Below are 21,058 nucleotides of genomic sequence, written 5' to 3'. Positions count from 1 at the left end.
TTCGCAGCGATACCGGAGGGCTGTTGACGTCGACAAGGATCAAACGGCGAACAACATCGACGAACGGTGTGACAGAAGCACGCTGGCAGCCATGGAAGCGGCAGATTCGCCCTTACAGCGCGGAGAAATTACAAATTCCTCTTCCTATACCACATCCGGCTCATATAGCTGTTACCATTCACAACCGCGACTCCGAGAATCCGATTCCGCTGGATTCGGAGCTCTGTCAGAACATCCTGAGAGCGATCGAAGAATCGCCCGGCGAAATGTCCACCGAGTACGTTAGTCGTTACAGAGGAGGAGCAGCAGATTCCAGTTTCGATTCGGTCGCGTCTCAATCGTCGGTTTCGATCGAGACTGGTTTGGACAAAGACAACGACACCCAGGAGACCACCAACACCGAGAAAGAGAGCGAAACTTATCATTGGACGTTATCGAACTGGGGAGGTGGTATAACGAGAAGAAGAAACAATTCTGGCTCCATTAAAGTCGATTTAGCATCGCCGGAAGATGTTACTCTGGACACAGATACCACCAGAGTGATGTTCAGTACCTACGGGACAACTGTTTAAGTTTAAATCGCTATTACATCAGGTAAATTATATATTATACATAGAAATGATATATACATAATAGGTGCGAATAGAAGACAACTAAAGATAAGACAGAGGCCGGTATATGATAACGTTAGGTACGATCATTTTTTGTCCATAATATAATTCGTAATTATAATATAAATTTGCATTTATTTATTTGACTTTTAACCGCGTACTGTATCGTACGAGGTAGATTAAGTACAGAAATTCAATTTATCGAAACGTTTTTGTATGCATCTATATTTTAATTGGAAACAAGGACGTAAGGCATAACGCGCTCTCATCTATTCGATTTAGTTCATACTTTTTGTATATCGTTTGGACGTCATTTGAACTTCGACAAAGTTACATTTAAGAACAACGAATAAGTAAGAGCTTCATTCTACTTTCAATTACCTTGTTACCGTATCGCGGAGTACGGTATTGAACCACATCACAACACCATAGAGAGTTAGGTGAATCCATCGCAAAGAATGATTCAGGTCATTGTACATCCGAATTTTTTAAACTAATTCAAGAAAGATACATCACGCGTAGGCATAATAATCAGTAAGTATCCGAATGAAGCTTAGTGAAATTTTAATCGATCTACATAGTATTATTATGTATATTATTAACTGTGCATTGCTATCGTTTTCAATGCAACGTGGATGCTATTTTTCGTGCCTAATCGAACATCTATTGAATCTACCTTAACCAGTTAACCAGGGGGGACGATTAGCTTTCACATTTGCTAATTTATCTGCCAGAAAATTCATTGATCCAATTCTGTTACGATACGTAGAATAGCACAGATGAATTATTGATTTGATTCGTTTCGAATTGTGCTTTCACGGGTGTTCCTGATCGAGAAATTAATCCGTAACTATTTCTAAGAGCATTAAGTTTTTTTTTAATGGAAATTAAGTGAATTCCTGTGGTCGATATAATCATAAGTATATAGAATGCTCATCTGCAAAGTCTGGGATGTCATTACAGATTCATAATTTTTCTGTACACAGATTATATAAACAGAGTCGAATAAGTAGAATTTTAGTATGTGAACGACACCGAATCCATTCAAAAGCCTCTTTAAATATATGTTACAAGAAATTATACAATATTCGTATTTAATATATTGTACATAGATAGTTTAATTGTATAAATAAACTTATAATGTAACGATACTTCAAACACATTTTCTTGTTGCTTATATGGTAAAAGACATTTAAATAAGAAACGTTTGCTCTCTCTTTCTCTCTCTCTCCATCTCTATCTCTTTCTCTATCTCTTTCAATATTTACATTATTCATGTGAAAGAAAACTGTAGGGTTACTTCATTCTGAATCGTTCAGAAAGTTTGAAGCTGCCAGTAGATGTATTAAACGCATCGGCTAATACAAGGAATTACACTATCATTGACCATTAAATTATTTGACTTCGTTCATACTTCTAAACAGATAACCCGTTGTTATTAGTACAAAAACTCATCGGCCAAGATTTGAACGGCCAAACATTTTTGTAATCTCACACGATTCTGTTCTATGTTAAATCGATGTATTATTGTCGACATTTAACAATTATTATATCGCATACTTCGAAGTTCAACTTGTTTGAATATGCGTCTGGATCTTTATCGATGGTGTACGACGATGTTTACCGCTGTATTGATAACATAAAAGCATTCTATGGAAATATAAATTACATCATATATGGAAAGCGAACATTATAGCGTTTCGAATCTTGGATGTGTATTCATTGAAACATGTAGCGATGCGTGTTAATTAATAACAGGCGTAATGTATCGCAGAAAATCGTTTATACATTTGGATCGTGACGTTGACTCTCGCTTCGATACAATCGAATTAAAAAAAAACATAGGATTTTAAAATAATAAAACTTTTCTGACTTTCAGATAGGTACGTCTAAGATCATTTTACAGAATGCAGTTGACGAGATATTTGACAAAATACTTTCTGACATCGGGTGGAAAATATTAACGATAGGTATTTGAGTCTAGATGTCGTAAACCATAGGAACCATTATTAAAAGTGATAATAATTATACAATTGCCGTTTTTCGACCAGTCTTTGTTTGCCGTCAAACCGAACTAACTAGTAGTTAAGAATCTAAGCGCTCCGTTTAGAAATGAAAGGCACATTTTGGAAATTGCCTCTGCATTTACTAATATAATGCACAAGTCCATCCAATGGAAAACATCCGACGAAGATGCTGTTATAGTTCGAACAACTATATGGTTAATATTTGCATAATGTCCATCCAGGAGTGCTCAATATTAATGCGAATCTAACTGTGTCTGATGGCAAACATAATGAAGCAATATACAATAAAAAGTAAGAAACCTATTTTAACGGAAGGACACACATGGGTGTAATATTTCTTACGTTGTACTTCAAAATTAATCGCGTATCGTCAGGAGGAGATTCTTTTTGAATTATTGTACTGATCTCTTCTGTTTCTTTTACTTCGGAAGATTGTTACTCGGGAACCACAAGAACTGCACCGATTAATTCTTTGAAACAAAGCTTCGACATTAGCTGGACTATTAGCGATTATAATTCAACTGTTCTAGAAAATATGTTACCCAACCTTTTAACGGCTATGTAAACGAGAGAACTTGTATAAATTTTGAGAACTGCATGTTTCAAAGGATTAAAACGATTTTAAAACAGAGAGGTTTAAAGTAGAGTACCTCCTATGGAGCGAAATCGACACACGAGCGGACAGAAAACGAGTAGTATGTATTGTAATAGTTTTGAACAGAGTAGACAGAAAATTAGTGTCGTAAATATAGCGTTAATCAAACATGCATACGTACAAACCAAATGTGTATTATTTTCATATAACGTAAAGGCATTATATTTTTATCGATCCGACGAATGATTCGCATTTAGTTTACGTCTAAGTATGTTAGTGTACTACAAGACTTTAGTTAAGTACTCCTTAGGCAAGAGAATGATTGTACAAAAGAGCAAATAAGTTACGAATGGAATAGAACAGAACGTATTTGCAATACTACCGGAACCAGTAAACGACTCGAGATCATTGTTAGCTGTCGATTCACATAGAGATTTAAATTGAGCGAGAAGGTATATATGTTGTATGCATTGTGATTACATAGAGTCACAGAGAGTCCTACGTTTTTCTGGCTTAAGGTTTTACTTGAATTGTCGCTATTACTTAATGCGAGACTTATTGTATAAAAACTATGAATAATCCAAAGACATACTTGAACATGTAAAATATTAGCTATACAGCTTTACAGTTTATTGCAAAGTGTTTCTTTCCCGTTTAGAGTAATTTACAGGAAAATCGTGGGATAGATAGATGAGAATTATCATGCTCCATTAAATATTGTATGTAGCTTTTTTCTCGATATTATCATAATTTTTTTGTATACATTAAACATAAGTGTGATGAAAAAAATGCCTACGTATATATACATTATTAGACTGCGGATCTCATGCATTTATGACAAAAATGGGTATTTGCAATTTAAAGCAGTGGACATTTTAAAAATATTTAAGGACATCAATTTCTATTTGGCTCCTGTGTCCTACAATCAATGCAAACATTTTTTATTTTGCATAAAGATCAGCAGTCTATTTATACATTTTATCGTCCGAATCCTTCTTACAATATTCCGTGTATATTCGCAAGAAAGTGTTCAATATTCTTCCGCATTGACAACGGTGTCCGAGTTACTTAAATTTGCATATACAAGAAAAAAAAACAATGTACATATATATCGCATATCGATCTGTATTTATTTTCAATTCCACAATTTCGTGTTTCCTAACCCTATAAATAATAAGAAATTAATATGCTCCGCTTGATTTGTATCGTTAGCAAATCGTGTTGAGCGGTATTCATTTCTAATTGGTTCTGAGTTCTGAGTAAACGCTTTGATTCGCAGCACGTACACGCATAATTGCGCATGCTCTTAGATGTTGCATGTATCATAAATACACATATTATATTTATGTCAATTCTATTTCGTGAAGCTTTTATAAAACGAAATGGTTCATAAAATCTCGGTGCGAAAGCGACCAGGCTCGTGTGTATATTTACATGTGTATGTGTGTAAAAGTGTAACATGAATTTTACTGCGTTTCGTACGAGTGGAGGGGGACAGGGGAGAAAGTGAATCGCTCGTTAGATGTACATATCAGTACATATGTACCCGACAAGCCAGTGTTAAACGTTGCATATCGCGATTTACAAATCTCGAAACGTGCTCGGACAAATTTCCAAACGATCGTCATCAAGGAAAACCAATGAAGCTGACCGTACTCAATACAGATACAGGTATATCTTCGTATGTATCGGAATCGCCGCGAGAAGGCGATAAGAGATGATTCATACACGCAACCTTTTCGATAACGAGACTTCATTAACTACAAGAAAATCGTGCCAGTCGTATAGAAAATTCTGTTACAGAAAGTCGAAGTTGTGAAACACGGCGTAAGATCATTGGCCATGGGAGTGAAGTAGTTTCGAAGATAAGCATGCTGCAGAAGTGAAAGTGAGAGTGCATCGAGTCGTATTGTTTTCTCGAAACTACGTAATATCGTTCATCTGTAAAGTAAGGCAGCCTTACTTGTACGAAAGAAAAATACAGTTCAGCAATTATATCCGATGTGTATCGTCTATATCGACGTCAGAAGAACATTTCGTGCACGATCACGAGCAACTCGTAAAACCATGGACAAGATGTAACCGGAGGGATATTACAATACACGCTAAACCATCGAATAAATTGACAACTGAGTTCTCGTGTTGTCTCTCTCTCTCTCTCTCTTGGTCTTGAAAGGAAATACGTTACTGAAAACAAAGGATACGCATATCTACACCGTATAACCGGTATAATATTTCGGGACACACGATACATCAAAACATAGAGATAGAGATAGACGAGCGGTTTTTGCAAAAGGCGCAGTTACACGTTGGGGAGTCGACTCCGGCGAGAACGTAGCACAGAATCGGAACTCGATTGGAGTCGAGCGTGCAGAATCGATCGTCGTTGCATTTTCGACGGTCTTGTTTCGCGCCCCCCTCCCCCTAGTCCCTCCAATCAGACAGAAGAGCGACGAGAACGGCGAACGCGGTTTCGCGTGGCAGAAACGAGAGGAAAAAAATGTTCGAGTCGATAGAGTGGACTACTGGTTGATATTTTTTGGACCAAGACGCACCGGCTTTCGGTGCGAGAGTGCGTGTTTACGTGCGAACGTGAACCAAAACATCAATGACCTTGAAAGAGGAGCAGTCACGTGACCAGAAGAGTAGCCCACGGATTGGACAGTGTCGAGGCGCATATAATGTGTATTGCGCCGTGCGCGCCCTGCGTCCCGCATTCCGTGTCCGATAGATGGTAGAGAGGTTTGTCTAAGAGGGGGCGAAGGGGCGAAAGACAGACTACGCGACGGCAACGACGACGACGGCGACGACGAGGACGACGAGAAAGACGGGAAAGACGAGAGAGAGAGTGCCGTTCGCTCGTACGTCCGTGTGTGTGCGCGCGCGTTGCTCGCTTGTGTGTTGTCCCAAGATGAAGTCCGACTCTAAACCTTTGTTGACAGCTCAGGCGGAAAAGGCGAATCATTACACGTAAGTAAGCGGCCGCCGGGCCGGTCGCGTGCTACGTGAAAAAAAAGTGAGAGAATAGGAAAAAATTGGAAGCCGAAAAGTGCGTGATTCGAAGTGGAGTGCAAAACGAAAAAAGAGTATCGTTAATAAAATATATATACGTGCACACAAAAAAACAGATATATATACATCCATACATGTATATATATATACGCATACGTATATGTAAATAAAAATATATATGTATATATATAAAAAATATAACGAGAAAAAAATAATAAACGAAAGAGAAAGAACGGAAATATAAGAGAGAGGGAGGGCCGCGAGCAGCGCGGCATCAACTCGCGCGCGTCAAAAAACGCCACGAAATAATGTGTAGCTCTGTGGATTCGCATTCCAGATACTTGAAGGAATTTCGCGTCGAACAATGTCCCCTCTTTATACAGCGCAAATGCACACAACACCGACCCTTCACGTGCTTCAACTGGCACTTTATGAACCAGCGGAGGCGCAGACCGGTGAGAAAGAGGGACCGCACCTTCAACTATAGCGCCGATAATTATTGCACCAAGTACGACGAGACCACCGGCATATGTCCAGATGGAGACGAGTGAGTATACATCTGTGTTTCACCGTTTCGACCGACTTTTCTCGGTTACACGACATGGATCCTTCCATCTTACGTTAAAGCTACTAACGCGATGCTCGTGTCAAAAAAAGAACCAGTACAGATAATTCTTCGCCAAAGTGAATTCGCGGTGGTCGCCCATTAAAAACGTTTAGGGCTCCTCCTATTCCGCCGTATCTGTTCCCCTTTAAACCTCGTTAGCTTCTTATGTAGAACATTGCTCGATTGATCTCTCTCTCTCTCTCGCGCGCGCCATTTATTCATTGTTTCGCCTTCTCGCAACCACTGGATGCGTGTAGTACAACCGTACGGGTAGAAATACGGTGTATATGTACATATTTTCTATAATAGTAACCGTAGCTTTCCCCGCTCTCGGTAAAAGCGGCGTACGAGAATCGCGCGTAAACGCGTCGTCTTTCTATCGTGCCGAATGGAACCGCTTTTTTTCGTCGGCTAATCGATGCGTGTTCAGAGGGGAAAAAAATAAAGCCGCTCCGTGGTGGTACAAGCTTTCTTTGTGTCGTTGACACGCGTGTGCTGTAACATGTAATATGCATCTGCGTGGTAACGCGTAACGACGTAACGTCTCGACGAGAATAACCTATGTAACGAAGAGGAGGCCAATTTCGACGTAACTTTCGAGGACACGCGCGCGCACGCGTGCCTCGCTCCCTGCTGGACTGTGCGTGTGCTTGTGTGCGCTTGCGCGTGCGCGCCCGTCTTCAACATATACGTAAATACGTGCACGCCTGCCTCCTCTCTCTCTGTATGTATAAGTGTCGAGATCCGAACTCTTTGAAAACATTGCTGCTGCTGCACTCGCATGTCCGATTTGTATACAACCAGAAAGTAGAATGGAATCGATAGGCGCCTATATATATTTATATATATGTTTACTATGCATTCTATTCCGAGATTTTTCGTAATCGTTTATCCTATTCTGAACAAATATTTTGCTTGCTTCGTAAATTAGTTCATGACGCACCGTAGGATCAACGAAATATTCATACAAACACCTATTATATATATATGTGTGTATATACACAGATCTCATCTACACGCGTGCGCATACACACAAACACGAAAACGACACGCACGCTATTACGTTACACCGTGTGTTGGTAAACAAACACATTGAAGTAGGCATGTGAATGATCGTGAAAAGAGAATTGCAAAGATAGTAGAGCTCTCTCCTATTCCTAGATATGTTAAAACGTTTCAAATTACAATGTGTAAACACACGAACGCGTGTTGATCGCTCATTATCACATTCCCAATCCAAGTATTGCATAATTCTTCGTAATCTTTCGTTTACTCATAGCCAGAGTTCACGAACGTATCCAGCTGAATGACATATAGCTTTTCATTTTATTTTACCTGTGTTTCGGTAATGACTCGTTCTTTCACCCGCTCGCATTCATCGACCCTTTCTTTCGATTTTAATCGATATATTCATTGATCAATTACCTGCTCCCCCATTTCGTTATTGAAATTTGAGTAAACTGACGTAACGAACAGTTTCGAGAGTTATATATAGATTTTTTGGATTCGAATACCGAGGTTAGAGACACGCGAATAAATTTGACCCCAATTCCGTACGGAAAGAATATGATCGAAACGATTACGTTAACGAATTAAAGGAAGAGTCAAAGTCGAGGACCATTATGCTCCACCGAATTCTTTTCTTGTATTTTCTTCCGACTCGTTACGTGAAATATTATTTAAATTAATCCGAGTGAAAGCTGTAAAACGAAATTACGGAAACGCGTTGTAAATCATGCTCGCATCGGCGCGAGAACGTATGCTTACATGCTGCAACCGCCATTGCTTGCGATAGAATATAACTACCGTCGACGTCGACTGCTAACCTGTTGTCATCCATTGTAGATAACCCCCTACGGTAGCCATAGACAGAAATTTCTCTATGGATTCCAATGGAGCTTCCATTTCTTTTTTCTTTTTACTTTGCCACGTATTCTATTGTACTCCCTTGTACGTTCTATACATTGCGATGTATTCTTTTAGTTTATTAATTCGCGATCGCAATCGCTATCGTGTCCTTTATCTATACGTACAGCGAGCGCAACACGGAATGAAAACAAAAATTATGGAAATGACCGCATTTACGACATCGTGGTTATTGACTCTGATTTATTCAGTTCCAGATATCTACACACCATTTGACACAGAATTTAGGTCACCTCTTTCATTTATCTCATTGTCAGTTAATTCTTCGATGGTCGAAATCGTCTTTTGTAAATAATTCATTGTTTATTGGAACGCGAATTCAGAATAGAAACGAGAGAATGGAAAGCGTTAAATGGAATCGAGGAAAAATGCGCGGGAAAAGGATCATCAATAAAATAGATAAGATATCGTCAAGAAACGTTAATTGCGCTTGTTCAACGTTGTATATTATATCGCTCTTACGAGAGATTAGACGAATCACAATTTTGTTTGCCGTGATTTGCTATCGATTCACGAATTAATCGAATTTTTAAAAATAGAATTGCATTTTTTCCAAAATAGAAACGAGGCGAAAAGAAAAATTTAAAAATGTGCGGGGTGATTCTGGGAACTGGGACAGGTCACTGCTCTTTTTTAAGTAAAAATGGAAAAAAGTGATAGAGGAAGAAATGTTAATGCAATTTGCAATTTTTGTAAACGAATTTAAAAAAAAACTCGAACCAAATAAAATCTTATTTCCCGTGGTAGTAGCCTTTATAGATTTGAAATAAATTAAAATCGTACTAAATTCTGTCGTATTTTATATCCTAGCATTTTTTGAAAATTTTAATTGCAAAAGATCCGCAGTTTAGTCATAATAGTTACTCTCTGGCACAAAATATCATATATCTTATGAAGTGTTGACATTTCGATGACCTTGGGTTAGTACTTCTATACGCAGGATAAAGATATTAAAGAATAAAGTGCAATTGTACCTGGTGGGTGCATCGGTGCATCCGCAGAGAAAATAACTCACTTAAAAAAGAGCAACAACTTGTCCTAGTTCCTGGAATCACCCTGTATACGAAAAAGCAAGTGGTTGCTGTTTGCTCGGGATGGAGCGTTATTATCTTGGACATGTGGTGAAAGTTTACGGTTTAGTCTTTTTTAACAACTTCACGATAGAACGAATTGATGACTCTACTCTCTGTTGAACATAATTCAGAGCTATTATCAAAGTGTTTTTATATTTGAATCGAAGAAACGAAGATAGTAAGTGTAATCTTAATTACGATAATTGATGCTTCTCTTAATCGACGCTCTAATTGTATACTATTTAAGTGGAATTGGTGTTAGAAGTTGTACTTTGTGGACTAGAATTTCTGTTTTGTCGATAGGCTATCCATTTCCAATTGTTCGAGTCGAAGGAGCACCACAATATCGCAGTACATGTTTTCATGAAATCAGTAACCATTTTTCTGTATTTCTGAGTTACGCTGCAACTTGCACTCTCCTTATAATGTATCTATAAAGTTTTATCAATTCGTGACTATGATCCTAGTTAATAATAAATTATACATTGTTCTTCAGATAATTTCTATAATATGTCTTTTTTGTTCGACAGGTGTCCATTTCTTCACCGCACTGCTGGAGACACAGAACGACGTTACCACCTACGTTATTACAAGACTTGCATGTGTGTCCATGATACGGACACGCGTGGATTCTGTGTCAAAAATGGACCTCATTGTGCCTTTGCGCACGGCAATCATGATCTTCGTCCACCTGTCTACGACATCAAAGAGATACAGGCACTCGAAAATCCTGATTCTGATCCCAATTCGTCGTCGAATGGACCAAACATACTCGATAAAGAAAGGAATTTAATGAATGAAGATCCAAAGTGGCAGGATACAAATTATGTACTCAGTAACTATAAGACAGAGCCTTGCAAACGTCCACCGAGACTTTGCCGTCAGGGTTATGCTTGTCCGCAATATCACAATAGCAAAGATAAAAGACGTAGTCCGCGAAAATATAAATATCGGTGAGTAATTGTTAACTATATTGTACATAAGAAATCGTGTTAGAGCGATTGCTAACTAATCAATCGTTTTTTCAGGTCAACACCGTGTCCGAATGTAAAGCACGGAGAAGAATGGGGTGAACCAGGAAATTGCGAACAGGGAGACGCTTGTACGTACTGCCATACGCGTACGGAACAGCAGTTTCATCCTGAAATATATAAATCCACTAAATGCAATGACGTGCAGCAAGCTGGTTACTGTCCCCGCGGAGTCTTCTGTGCGTTCGCACATGTCGACCGTGAGTGTACTCTCATAAATCGTACGTAAAACACTTATTATTACCTTAGTAAGTTGAAAAGTTCTTTTCACATTTCTTTTCGCTTTGGCCGCTTATGGAACAGCTAATCGCTTCTCGTAAGCACCTTGCAATGGCACACTGATTCTCGAAGGCCCCAACTGCTCGACTTTGATAGCGTATAGATCCAGGATGATATACAGTGGGTGTACAAAGTATTCGTACACTTTTTAAAAAACGAAAACCTTCTCCAAATTGGACCTAACAGCTTTGTTTAAATTTTTTATCTGTGCCTCTAATGAAAATTTAAAACCTGTATTTTGTAAATCTCAGTAAGTTGTACATGTACAATGGGAATTGTAAGATATAAAAATCTTTGAATTTAGGATTTTCGATTCATTTAAATCGCAGATTCTTACAATTTTTACTATTTTCAATCAACTATAGTTTATAACAATCTTGATCGATTTCGATGAAACTTTGTACATGTATATAATTTACTTAGGCCTACAAAGGCACCTTCTAAATTTTCATTACAGGCACAGTATTGTTACGACCAAGAACAATTAAAAAAAAATTATTTACATATTAGGTAGTAAACCAGTCCTTCTAACGTCTCAAAAAAACTCAAGCTGTTGCGTACGAATACTTTGTACACCCACTGTACATATTAGTTTGGAGGGAAAGTTCTTTCATATTTTAAATAAGCAGGTAATTTCGCTTGTAATTCTGAAAGATGGCAACAAGTTCTTACAAATAATGGGAATTATATCATTGAATAATATTGAACACATATTTTTATAAATTCCAATCTAATATATGAAACATTACAGTCTTGGTTACCTGTATAGAAGCTCGTGAAAATCAAAGTGGAACAGTTGGGATCGTTTGCTTGTATGGATGATCTTAAAGACTAGATCCTCTAATGATCGAAGAAGACAGCATGCCTTTGCAGGGCCAAAGCAGCTGCTAAAGCATCTTATGATTTACTAACCGACAAGGGCGCGCTTCTATTGCAAAAGGCAAAGGCATTTCGGCGTTTAGTTGTCTTTGCGGATTGTATCTAATAGATGTAGGCCTTTCGTACATGATAAACTTAGTATTCAAAATTGCTTCTCAAAATTGATATATTGGGACGTTGGTATGGTGTGCTGATGGAGCAGTGTTGCCAACAGAAGAAATGAGCCTGGCGAGGGACATGGCGGTACCTATAGATTGTGGCACCAATCTGGCAGATATTCTCAGTAACGCGCTTCCACCTGACAAGCGCAGTCATGAAAAAGATAAACCACTTAGCGATAGCAGTGTAAGTTTTTGTAAACCGTGTCGCCCGTTAACGCGAAGGTAATAAGTTAAAACCAGAGACGCTTATAAAACGTTTCAATTGTAGAATGGAAGCGGCGAAGTATCAGAGTCAGCAAGTACCAGTAGCATTGGTAGCAACAGTTCGCACAGTAAAGCTCCTGGTGCTCAACTTCATAACTCGAATTCCAATACTGCTGTAAATACTTCGAATCAGCAGAAGCTAAGCATACTCTACAATCCTAGTTCTCTTCTTCAGGTTGTAAGTTTTACCTTCTATATACACAGTAAAGTAAAGTAAAGTAATTAGATGCTTCGAACTGTCGGGAACGGTTTAACAGCGAGTTTTTTTTCAAATTATTAAACAGGGCGAAATTCGAAAACAAATGGTTGCTATAGATAGCGATCCTTTATTAACAAAAGCTGAGAAGGCTCAGCAAAAACAAAGTTTATACATTGCTTATAGTTTAAATGGAACCTTGGGCAGTCATTCGTTAGCAACTACCGTATCACCACTTTCAAGTTCATTTTATCCAAATGATACCGTTGAATCTGTAGTAGGTAAGTTGCACAGAGAAAAGTTGGTTAGGGTCTCTATCTTTTTCTCTCTATTTCTTTTTCTTTATTTCTTTCTGTGATTCTTTCTTGATTAATTTCTGACTTTTTCTTTTTGACTTTTTGATGTGTGTAATTAATTTGCCTTGGACTTTCAGGGAATGCATTAGACGAGTTGCATTTAGATGATCCTTTAAATTTAGTTGAATCAATTCATAGGGATACTAATTCACCAATTAGCAATTCAATATCAGCAGGCCTAGCGAGTTCTGGATTATTGGGGAGCTCGGCTCCGGTTAATATTCCTGGAATGGCTGATCGTTCGTTTCCTACCAATTTTTCACCGTCTACATCCAGCCCGCTTCAGCAATTACATTCAGCAAGCTTTCTTACTGGGTCCAGGTTTTCTCATCAAGATTCTATGGAATCGGTAAATGAAAACTTTGTTCGAATTTTAAAAAAAGTTTGTTTATCGCTAAGACGTTGTTGTTATTTGTTGTTCGAACTTGTTATTTATTTTTTATTTTTTCCAATTGATTTCAGACAATGCCATTTATGAATCAAGTATCAGATCCATTTAGCAATCATATCTCACAACTTAGCAGTTCAGCTTCTAAACTTAGTGGATTTAATAGTAGCTTATTTGATTTTACGAATCAAGGAATGTCTCCATCTCGTACACAACCTCTCCCAGCATCTCCGTTGGTCAATGCATTTTCAATCAGTCCTAGTAATACAGGATCTTTGTCCGAGGTTAGACGTTCCCCCAGTTTTTTTAAATCGAACGTTCATTATGCTATCGAATACACCGGCTGTCGGAACGGGCAATTCATGAGATAATCATTTTTCGTAGGTACAAAGGCTTAGGGAAGAATTAACATCGAGCCGCGCTCAATTAGCCACATGGGAGGAAAGAATTAACCAAGCTAGAACAGCTTGCACCGCGTGGCAAATAGAAACCGAGGAAGCTACGAGTAGAGCAAGAATCGCTGAACAGCAGAGAGACGAAGTAAGTGCCTCCTTTTCTACGTATGAACCATCAGAATCTTCGAAATGATTCAAAGTATAGTAAATTTGGTTGCTCGATGCTTTCAGCGTTAACCCCTTACCCTACAATATTGTATCAGACTCATGATGAAGATTCTGAACTGTGTCTAATAAATATGCATGTTATTAATAGACAGCGGATTTTATGCATTTATGACAAGAATGAGTAGATGTAATTTAAAGCAGTAAAAACATTAGAAGAGTTTAAAACTGCTGTGTTATATTATTTTCAATAAACATATTAAGAAAGAAAATTAATTTCTATTTCACTCGAGTTTGGTGCAAATTAGGTTGAAGATTTTTATTTTGCGTAAAGATCCGCTGTCTAGTTATTAATTTCCTTTAAACCGAAATGAAATTCTATTTTGGTTTTATTAATGTACAGAAATTACGAGCCAGAAGGAACGTTCTAATCACTGAAACCGTAAAATAAATCGTAGGGCAAGGTGTTAATCAACAATCGATCGATAATATATTATGTACTGTCTGTGTGTCGCGACAACGTAATTATTCCAATGTGACTTGTATCTGTAAACATATTCATATGATCGACAGGCCTTATTGAAAATGAAAGCCTTGACGGCAGAAAACGAAGCGTCCAGCGGCGGTGGCCCTTACCTTCATACATTGAGAAGAACAAGCGAACTCAGATCGTTATCGATAGCTGCTTTAAAGACGATTCAATCGCAGCTCCGCTCGGATCTCGAAGAGGTGGAAAAGGTAAAGCAAAGTTGTCACGCCGGTTTGAACAGCTGGTATATCAAGCGATTCGGAAATAATTATTAGTTTATCGAAGAGGATGCGAAAGCGTTCATTTCTAACTACATATTACTTCTATTGCTACTACTACTACCTCATCTTCATCGCGTTATTCTTTGTATACGTACACAGAGTGAGTCTCATAACATGGCGATCTCAAATAACTCGCAAGTTATTTGTTGTACGAAAAAAATGTTCAAACAAATGTTGCATGGTTCAGTTCCTTCAGTTTTTTAAATAGAATTCCCAATATTTTTATCTGTATTGATCTTAAATCTAATAGTTGATGAGATATTATTGATATAATTTTCCATATGTAGCTACTACGTAATATCTCGTTAACTATTAGATGATTTCTGATATACGAAGGTCAATACTTTTTTACGCAGAATTTTCTGCTTCATCCGAGTTTGAGCAAAAATTATTGGGCATTCTATTTAAACGACTGAAGGTGACTTTCATACCTTAAAAAATCAGATCGCAGCACTGCATGCCCCTCTAGGAACCATGCAACATTTATGTGAACATTTTCTTCGTACAACAAATAACTTACGAGTTATTTGAGATCGTCATGTTATCAGACTCACCCTGTATATGCAGTAGGCTCCCGTATAACGCGATCAAAAAGTTTAATTACTTGGAAGGATCGTATAAATGTATCGTATAAATGATCGTATAAATTTGGCCTCGTTATAAGGGAGTAGCAGGAATGTTTTAACCGGCGCGATGCACACGAATCTACTTCTATATACGTTTTCTTAAGTTAATCCAGAAACGTTTCAAATGAACTAATCTTAATAGTATATAATGAATGATTGCGACTAGATGAATTAATGGGAACAGTATAGGTAGTTGAGTCGTTGCCGTTACAGGTGCTGTACAGAGAAACGGCAACAAAGTGCATGGTTTGTGAGGAACAAAATCGCACTGTTACCCTCTCACCCTGTAACCACTACGTGGTCTGCTCGACGTGCGCTCCAAATCAACGAGAGTGCCCGTACTGCCAGACTCCGGTTGTCTCCACAAGTTAGGTCTGAAATACTTTGTTAGAACTCCCCGTTGTTATAATTGCCGCAGTTTCTCAGTAACAAGGACAAATTTATCTCCGATGCTCCAACGTAAGAGAGAAAGAGAGAAAAAGAGAAAGGAGCATTAGAAAAAAACTTCACACACATGAAATCAGTACTTTGAAATCAACACGATGAATGGTACACGCATATGTAAGAGAATTTTGAAGAATTCTTCGCTGCGGTGTAGATGCATGATCGCAATAGAGATGAGAGAGAGAGACGAAACAAATTACAGCAATATTATAATTTGACTATCGCCAAAGTTAATACGGATGTGATATAAGACTTCGTGAACGTAGTCTCTATTTGTCATACTTCTTGTGTCAACAGTCATTACCTGCTATATAGCTTGTCTACAAAGATTCTGACGTCACATCCTTTGTATTAAGAAAAATCGCATATTATCGAGATCTTGGAATGGAAAAAAAGAATACCTTTATTATTATTTAATATATAATTCAAAGTACATTTATTAGCCAGGGTGCTAGCTGGAATAGTTAGCATTTATAATAATACCAAGGTATGTGTATCGGTTACACAACGTGTTGTAAAGCGAAAAAGAAAATGATATATAATCGGAATGATGACGGACAAAGTTTTGGGACCTCTAAAGTATATATTTGTTTAATGGAAAATTGTAATATCATGATTAAACGCAACAAAAATGAAAAACGACAACACTGTCCCTCACGTAACGTTTACGGGATGATTTTCTTCGATTGCTACTGAGCTGTTAAACGTATGTCACGTCCAATGATATTTCTATTGTATTTAAAACTATATTTAAATAGGATCTTTCAATTTACCCGTACTGATGAATAATGACGCAAACAAGTATTAACAAATTTTGTATCTTTGGTTGAGAAAGGTAGTATCGATGATATCTCTTACTATAAGAAAATATATATATATATATATGATTTCTAGGTTTTTTATATAAAATAATAAAATTGCTCATATTTATAACGAGACAGAAATTGGCATATTCGTAACAAATCAAGTGAGAAAATAATACATTGAACGGTATCGTTGCTCCGACAACTGAAAGTTAAAGAGACGATACATGTGTTATTTTAAGCTTCTAACGCTCTCATCATTTTATTAATTCTTTTATTTCTTCTTCTTCTTCTTCTTCTTTCTTTTTCTTAGATACGCATATATTTTTTCACTTTTTGCAATTTCTATGAAACATACTTAAAACTATAATTCACAGGGAAAAGAAACAAATTTTTTTATACGTTAGATACATCGAACGGAACGATATAGTAGTTAACAAATTTTTATAGAAATATGCTTTTCTTTCTTTCTTTTCATAGCTGGTAACATTTTCATTATAATACGTAGTCTGCTATACGATTCATGCTTTTTTCTGTATACGTAGTACAGTGTTTACTTTTTAAATATTTAAGTATGCTTAATATATGTATACAACTGCATTACATATACTTATCGAGGAAATTGAAACACTAAATTATAATAGTGTGTGATAATAATGAAAGAATGTTATCTACGACGAGAATACATTTACTAATCTAAATTTAACTGAATATTTGTGTTGTAAGTTTTTACATTTTAGGTAATAAGATAATTATGAATATCTAGGATTTTTCAATTTAATCAAAAGAACGACGATGTAACTCATATATATACATATATGAATGTGTGTGTACATACTATATGCATATGTATATATATCGTATATGTATATACACATATTGTGTATGCGTGTATATTTATATTTATACATATATTTATATACACACATAGACATGTAACGCGCGTGTGACATACGTGTTGCAGCTCAAACGGGATATGCAAATTAATGAAGCATGTCGACTAGCTTTTTCAATGAAACGCATGAAACGCGTTTGCATACCGGCTCTATAAATATTTTTATTTTGAATATGTAGCTGGTAATTGCTATTACTAAAAAAAAAACAGTGACTATACATTCACGAGATAAGAAAGGTAAAATATTGCCTAAAAAAAGTATAAATAACTAGAATAGATAGGACAACATTATCAAATTTTTTCCTCATAGACATACAATGTTACAATAACCAATTTTTAAAGACTATTATTTAATATTTACAATATAATTAAAAATTATTTTAAATGTATAATACCCTGCACAAATTACACACGTCGAAGAACAAGTATATAAATATATATATATATATTTTTTAATGACTAGCTCTAATTCTTTTCATACAAAATGACAAATTCTCGTCGACGCGGACGTTTTATTCCAAATATACGAATGCAAAAATACGAAAGAGAAGAAAAAGATCGCACGACACGCAAAAATTCAACTAACACGACGAGAGAAAATGATAGAAAAAAGGGTATTATAACAAACTTTACTTAATTATTTAATTATTTAACAACTGAACAAATGAAACCGATTGTTGTTTCTTTATTTTCTTTCTTCAATTACCATCATAGTTTAGTATCAAAAGTGAGGCCAAAAAATGAAATAAATATCTTTATTAGGTCCGTTTTTATTACAGATTATTGATATTAAAATATAATAGATGTTACTAAAAAAAAAATAAAATACAATTTATATGTCATGGTATGGACGATCTTGTATCGATATAGAAGAACGTTCGAACAGAGATGGAAAGAGATAAGAACGGACGAATATGGGAGAGCAAAGATTTAAATGTGAAAGAGACGTTGTTACAAATACAAATTCTATTATATTCCATCTCGCGTCTTCACACGAATTAGCAAGCAAACGAATATTTTCATTTTTCGCCCGCAAGATCGTGTATACCATGATATAATTTTCAAAGTACTATTTAGAATTTAATCAATTTAGCGCTATAACGATGCATTTTTCAATTGTGTTTTTAAATGCATTCTTTATAAGTACAATAACGACACAACCAGATTGAGAACATAAACAAAAAAAATGTATGTATTTATCGTCGCGTTCTATATTTTATATTAAATACTATTCTTATATCCCAATTCCTTTTACATCGTGTCGATGATATTATAGACGTGTTACATTGTTATACTTACGATACAACAAACAAAACGATCTTACGAATTTTCAGAACCTTCTTCTAATAGAGGAAAAAAAATAGTAGACGATTGAACAATTAAATGAATTAAATACACTAGATCGGTAAACGCAAAGTACTTGTAAAGAATGCTGTATACATGGACTCTGCGTAATCATATGGTTGCCTATGTATTCGCGATAACGATAGCAAGCTCGGAGAACGATGGAGATTATCGTTTTGTTGTTTAGAATCAAATATCGGGCACGAGACTAGATGATAGTCAACGTGTACGGGAGAGAGAGATAGAGCAAAACCGAGAAAAGTATTTTATTTTTATTTATCAAATCCCTAAAAAAAGGTACACTATGATTACGAGGAGCCTCGTGGAAATCTAGGAAAGATATTCCTGAATGATATAATATTGAATATTATAAACAATTACAATTTATATATGTGTATATATATATATATATGTATGTATATGTGTGTATGTGTATATATATATGTATGTATATGCATATACTATTTTACTTATAACGATAACACGATTAAAATATTAATTATTAAGAATATAAATTATTGTGAAAGCAACAAATTTAGCTACAAAATAGGGTAATAGGAGAGTAACAAAATAAATTAATTAGCTAATATTCTGTACTAAAAAAAAAAACATACAGTTGAATATTTATATAATACTGCTCCAGTTGTTGGTTTCGGTGATTGTTTTTCTTCCATCGCGTTTATACGATTCATACGCAAGAAAGGAAAAGCACGATGTTTTTTAATCGATGTTGAACGGATTTGGTAAAAATTTTGTTTGGTTTTTCATCCGGATCGGTTGCTGCAAAAATCTCGACGACAATTCAACGATAAGTTTGTTCTGTGTATTGTAATATTTTCGTATAGATTCGGCGTTCTTTGTTCTCGTTCGACGAGAGCGAAGTATTTGTATCGTTTGTTTGAACACTGCACAAACAAACCAACAATAGGGCAGATCAAATTGAACAATATATTTTTCGACAAGTTACAATAATACAAATACAAAACATTACATGCTCTGTTTTGTGCGAATGATTCTTCTCCTGTGTTGATCATTATTAGAGCCAGAAGAACCATGTTGCGAGCAATTGTTTATGCACTAGTTGAACGTTACAGAGATTGCCTGTTGCTTCGTTTTATTTTTCTTTTTGTGAGTATTCGTGATCAAAGTAAGAAGGAAAGAGAGAGAGAGCGAGAAAGAGTGAAAGAAAGAGAATGGAAACGAAAGGAGATACACGATAAGCGATGGGTAGACGAAGGGTTCCCTAACGTCAAGGAAGAATTATCTGCACACTCCAGATGGCAAAAAAAACTCATACACATAATCATTAGATTACTGTACAATAAATAAAATTACGTAAAATAGTACTATGTAATATCTAAAAAGAAATTTGCTGAACATTTATATTACAATTTATAAACTAAAGATACTTGCTATAAAACCACGTATCACCTTTAATCACTTGTAGTTTTGATATATGACTAAATGCATTTGTTATTTAGATAGTTGGTAGCAGTGTACGAATTCCGACGACAGGAGCACTCTGTCTATATTGAAAAACAACTAAAGAAAAAAATTGGTTTCATTCAACCTAGAATGTGTTCTTGTTTGCAACAATGACTGCTGTTTGTAATCCGGAAAAAGAAATTAGTAAACGTCTCTGTTCTTTACTTTTCTTTGATTGTTACTACTACCGTCACATTATTGCTACTATTATTACTACTACTATTACTACTCCTACTACCACTACTACTACAACTATTACTGTTCTTCTTTATCGCTTGTTCGCCATGCTTTCTTTATACTTAACGCATTGTTTCTTTATTTCTGCAAACGTGGACACATTGTTGATAACGATCCGATTTTTTTTTCACGTGTCTCTCGTCTTAATGCAATTATTATGTGAACGTACGCTTTTCGAAATATTCGTATTATTGTCCATTTATAACGTAGCAAAACTGCTTAGATTAGTAAACTCGTGTGTATTTTGATCAGGCGACCTTCAGATTCGTGAATTTCTTTCGAATGTCGTAGCAGGATCTCTCTGTTTTCGCTTTCCCGATAATACGTATATTTACTTGAGCAGACTGAAATCAACACGAACATGATACACACGCATACGCATCTAGGAAACCACAGTCTACAAATCGACAGAATAAAGCACAGACACGAATGAAAATACGAAGAAAAAA

General features: G+C 36.2%; 2 protein-coding genes across 16 annotated transcripts in view; both read left to right on the top strand.

Moving 5' to 3' along the window:
- The window catches only part of LOC143215181 (uncharacterized), a 30,994-nt gene extending 29,836 nt beyond the window's left edge, over nucleotides 1-1,158 (top strand). For all 4 annotated transcript variants that reach the window (XM_076437092.1, XM_076437094.1, XM_076437091.1 and 1 more), the window contains one exon: nucleotides 8-1,158. In XM_076437092.1, coding sequence (XP_076293207.1) covers nucleotides 8-572 — 565 coding nt within the window. In that variant the 3' untranslated portion in view covers nucleotides 573-1,158. The remainder of the gene's footprint in view (nucleotides 1-7) is intronic.
- Nucleotides 1,159-6,067: 4,909 nt separating this feature from the next.
- Unk (RING finger protein unk) lies at nucleotides 6,068-17,764 on the top strand. Of its 12 annotated transcripts, none has more exons than XM_076437102.1 (12): nucleotides 6,068-6,203; nucleotides 6,583-6,792; nucleotides 10,382-10,804; nucleotides 10,880-11,082; nucleotides 12,258-12,385; nucleotides 12,470-12,643; nucleotides 12,750-12,942; nucleotides 13,095-13,366; nucleotides 13,480-13,689; nucleotides 13,790-13,945; nucleotides 14,539-14,703; nucleotides 15,615-17,764. In XM_076437102.1, the coding sequence occupies exons 1-12, from the start codon at nucleotides 6,145-6,147 to the stop codon at nucleotides 15,771-15,773; spliced, it is 2,352 nt and encodes a 783-aa protein (XP_076293217.1). In that variant the 5' UTR covers nucleotides 6,068-6,144; the 3' UTR covers nucleotides 15,774-17,764. The 12 variants fall into 12 exon arrangements, with proteins under 12 accessions (XP_076293217.1, XP_076293216.1, XP_076293215.1 ...); XM_076437101.1 differs by having other exon boundaries at nucleotides 12,255-12,385; XM_076437100.1 differs by having other exon boundaries at nucleotides 12,243-12,385.
- The last annotated feature ends 3,294 nt before the right edge of the window (nucleotides 17,765-21,058 follow it).

This window comes from Lasioglossum baleicum, chromosome 13, assembly GCF_051020765.1.
Source record: "Lasioglossum baleicum chromosome 13, iyLasBale1, whole genome shotgun sequence".
Classification (NCBI taxonomy): Eukaryota; Metazoa; Arthropoda; class Insecta; order Hymenoptera; family Halictidae; genus Lasioglossum; species Lasioglossum baleicum.
Note: the sequence above shows the minus strand (reverse complement) of the source record. Positions and strands in the feature narration are given on the sequence as shown.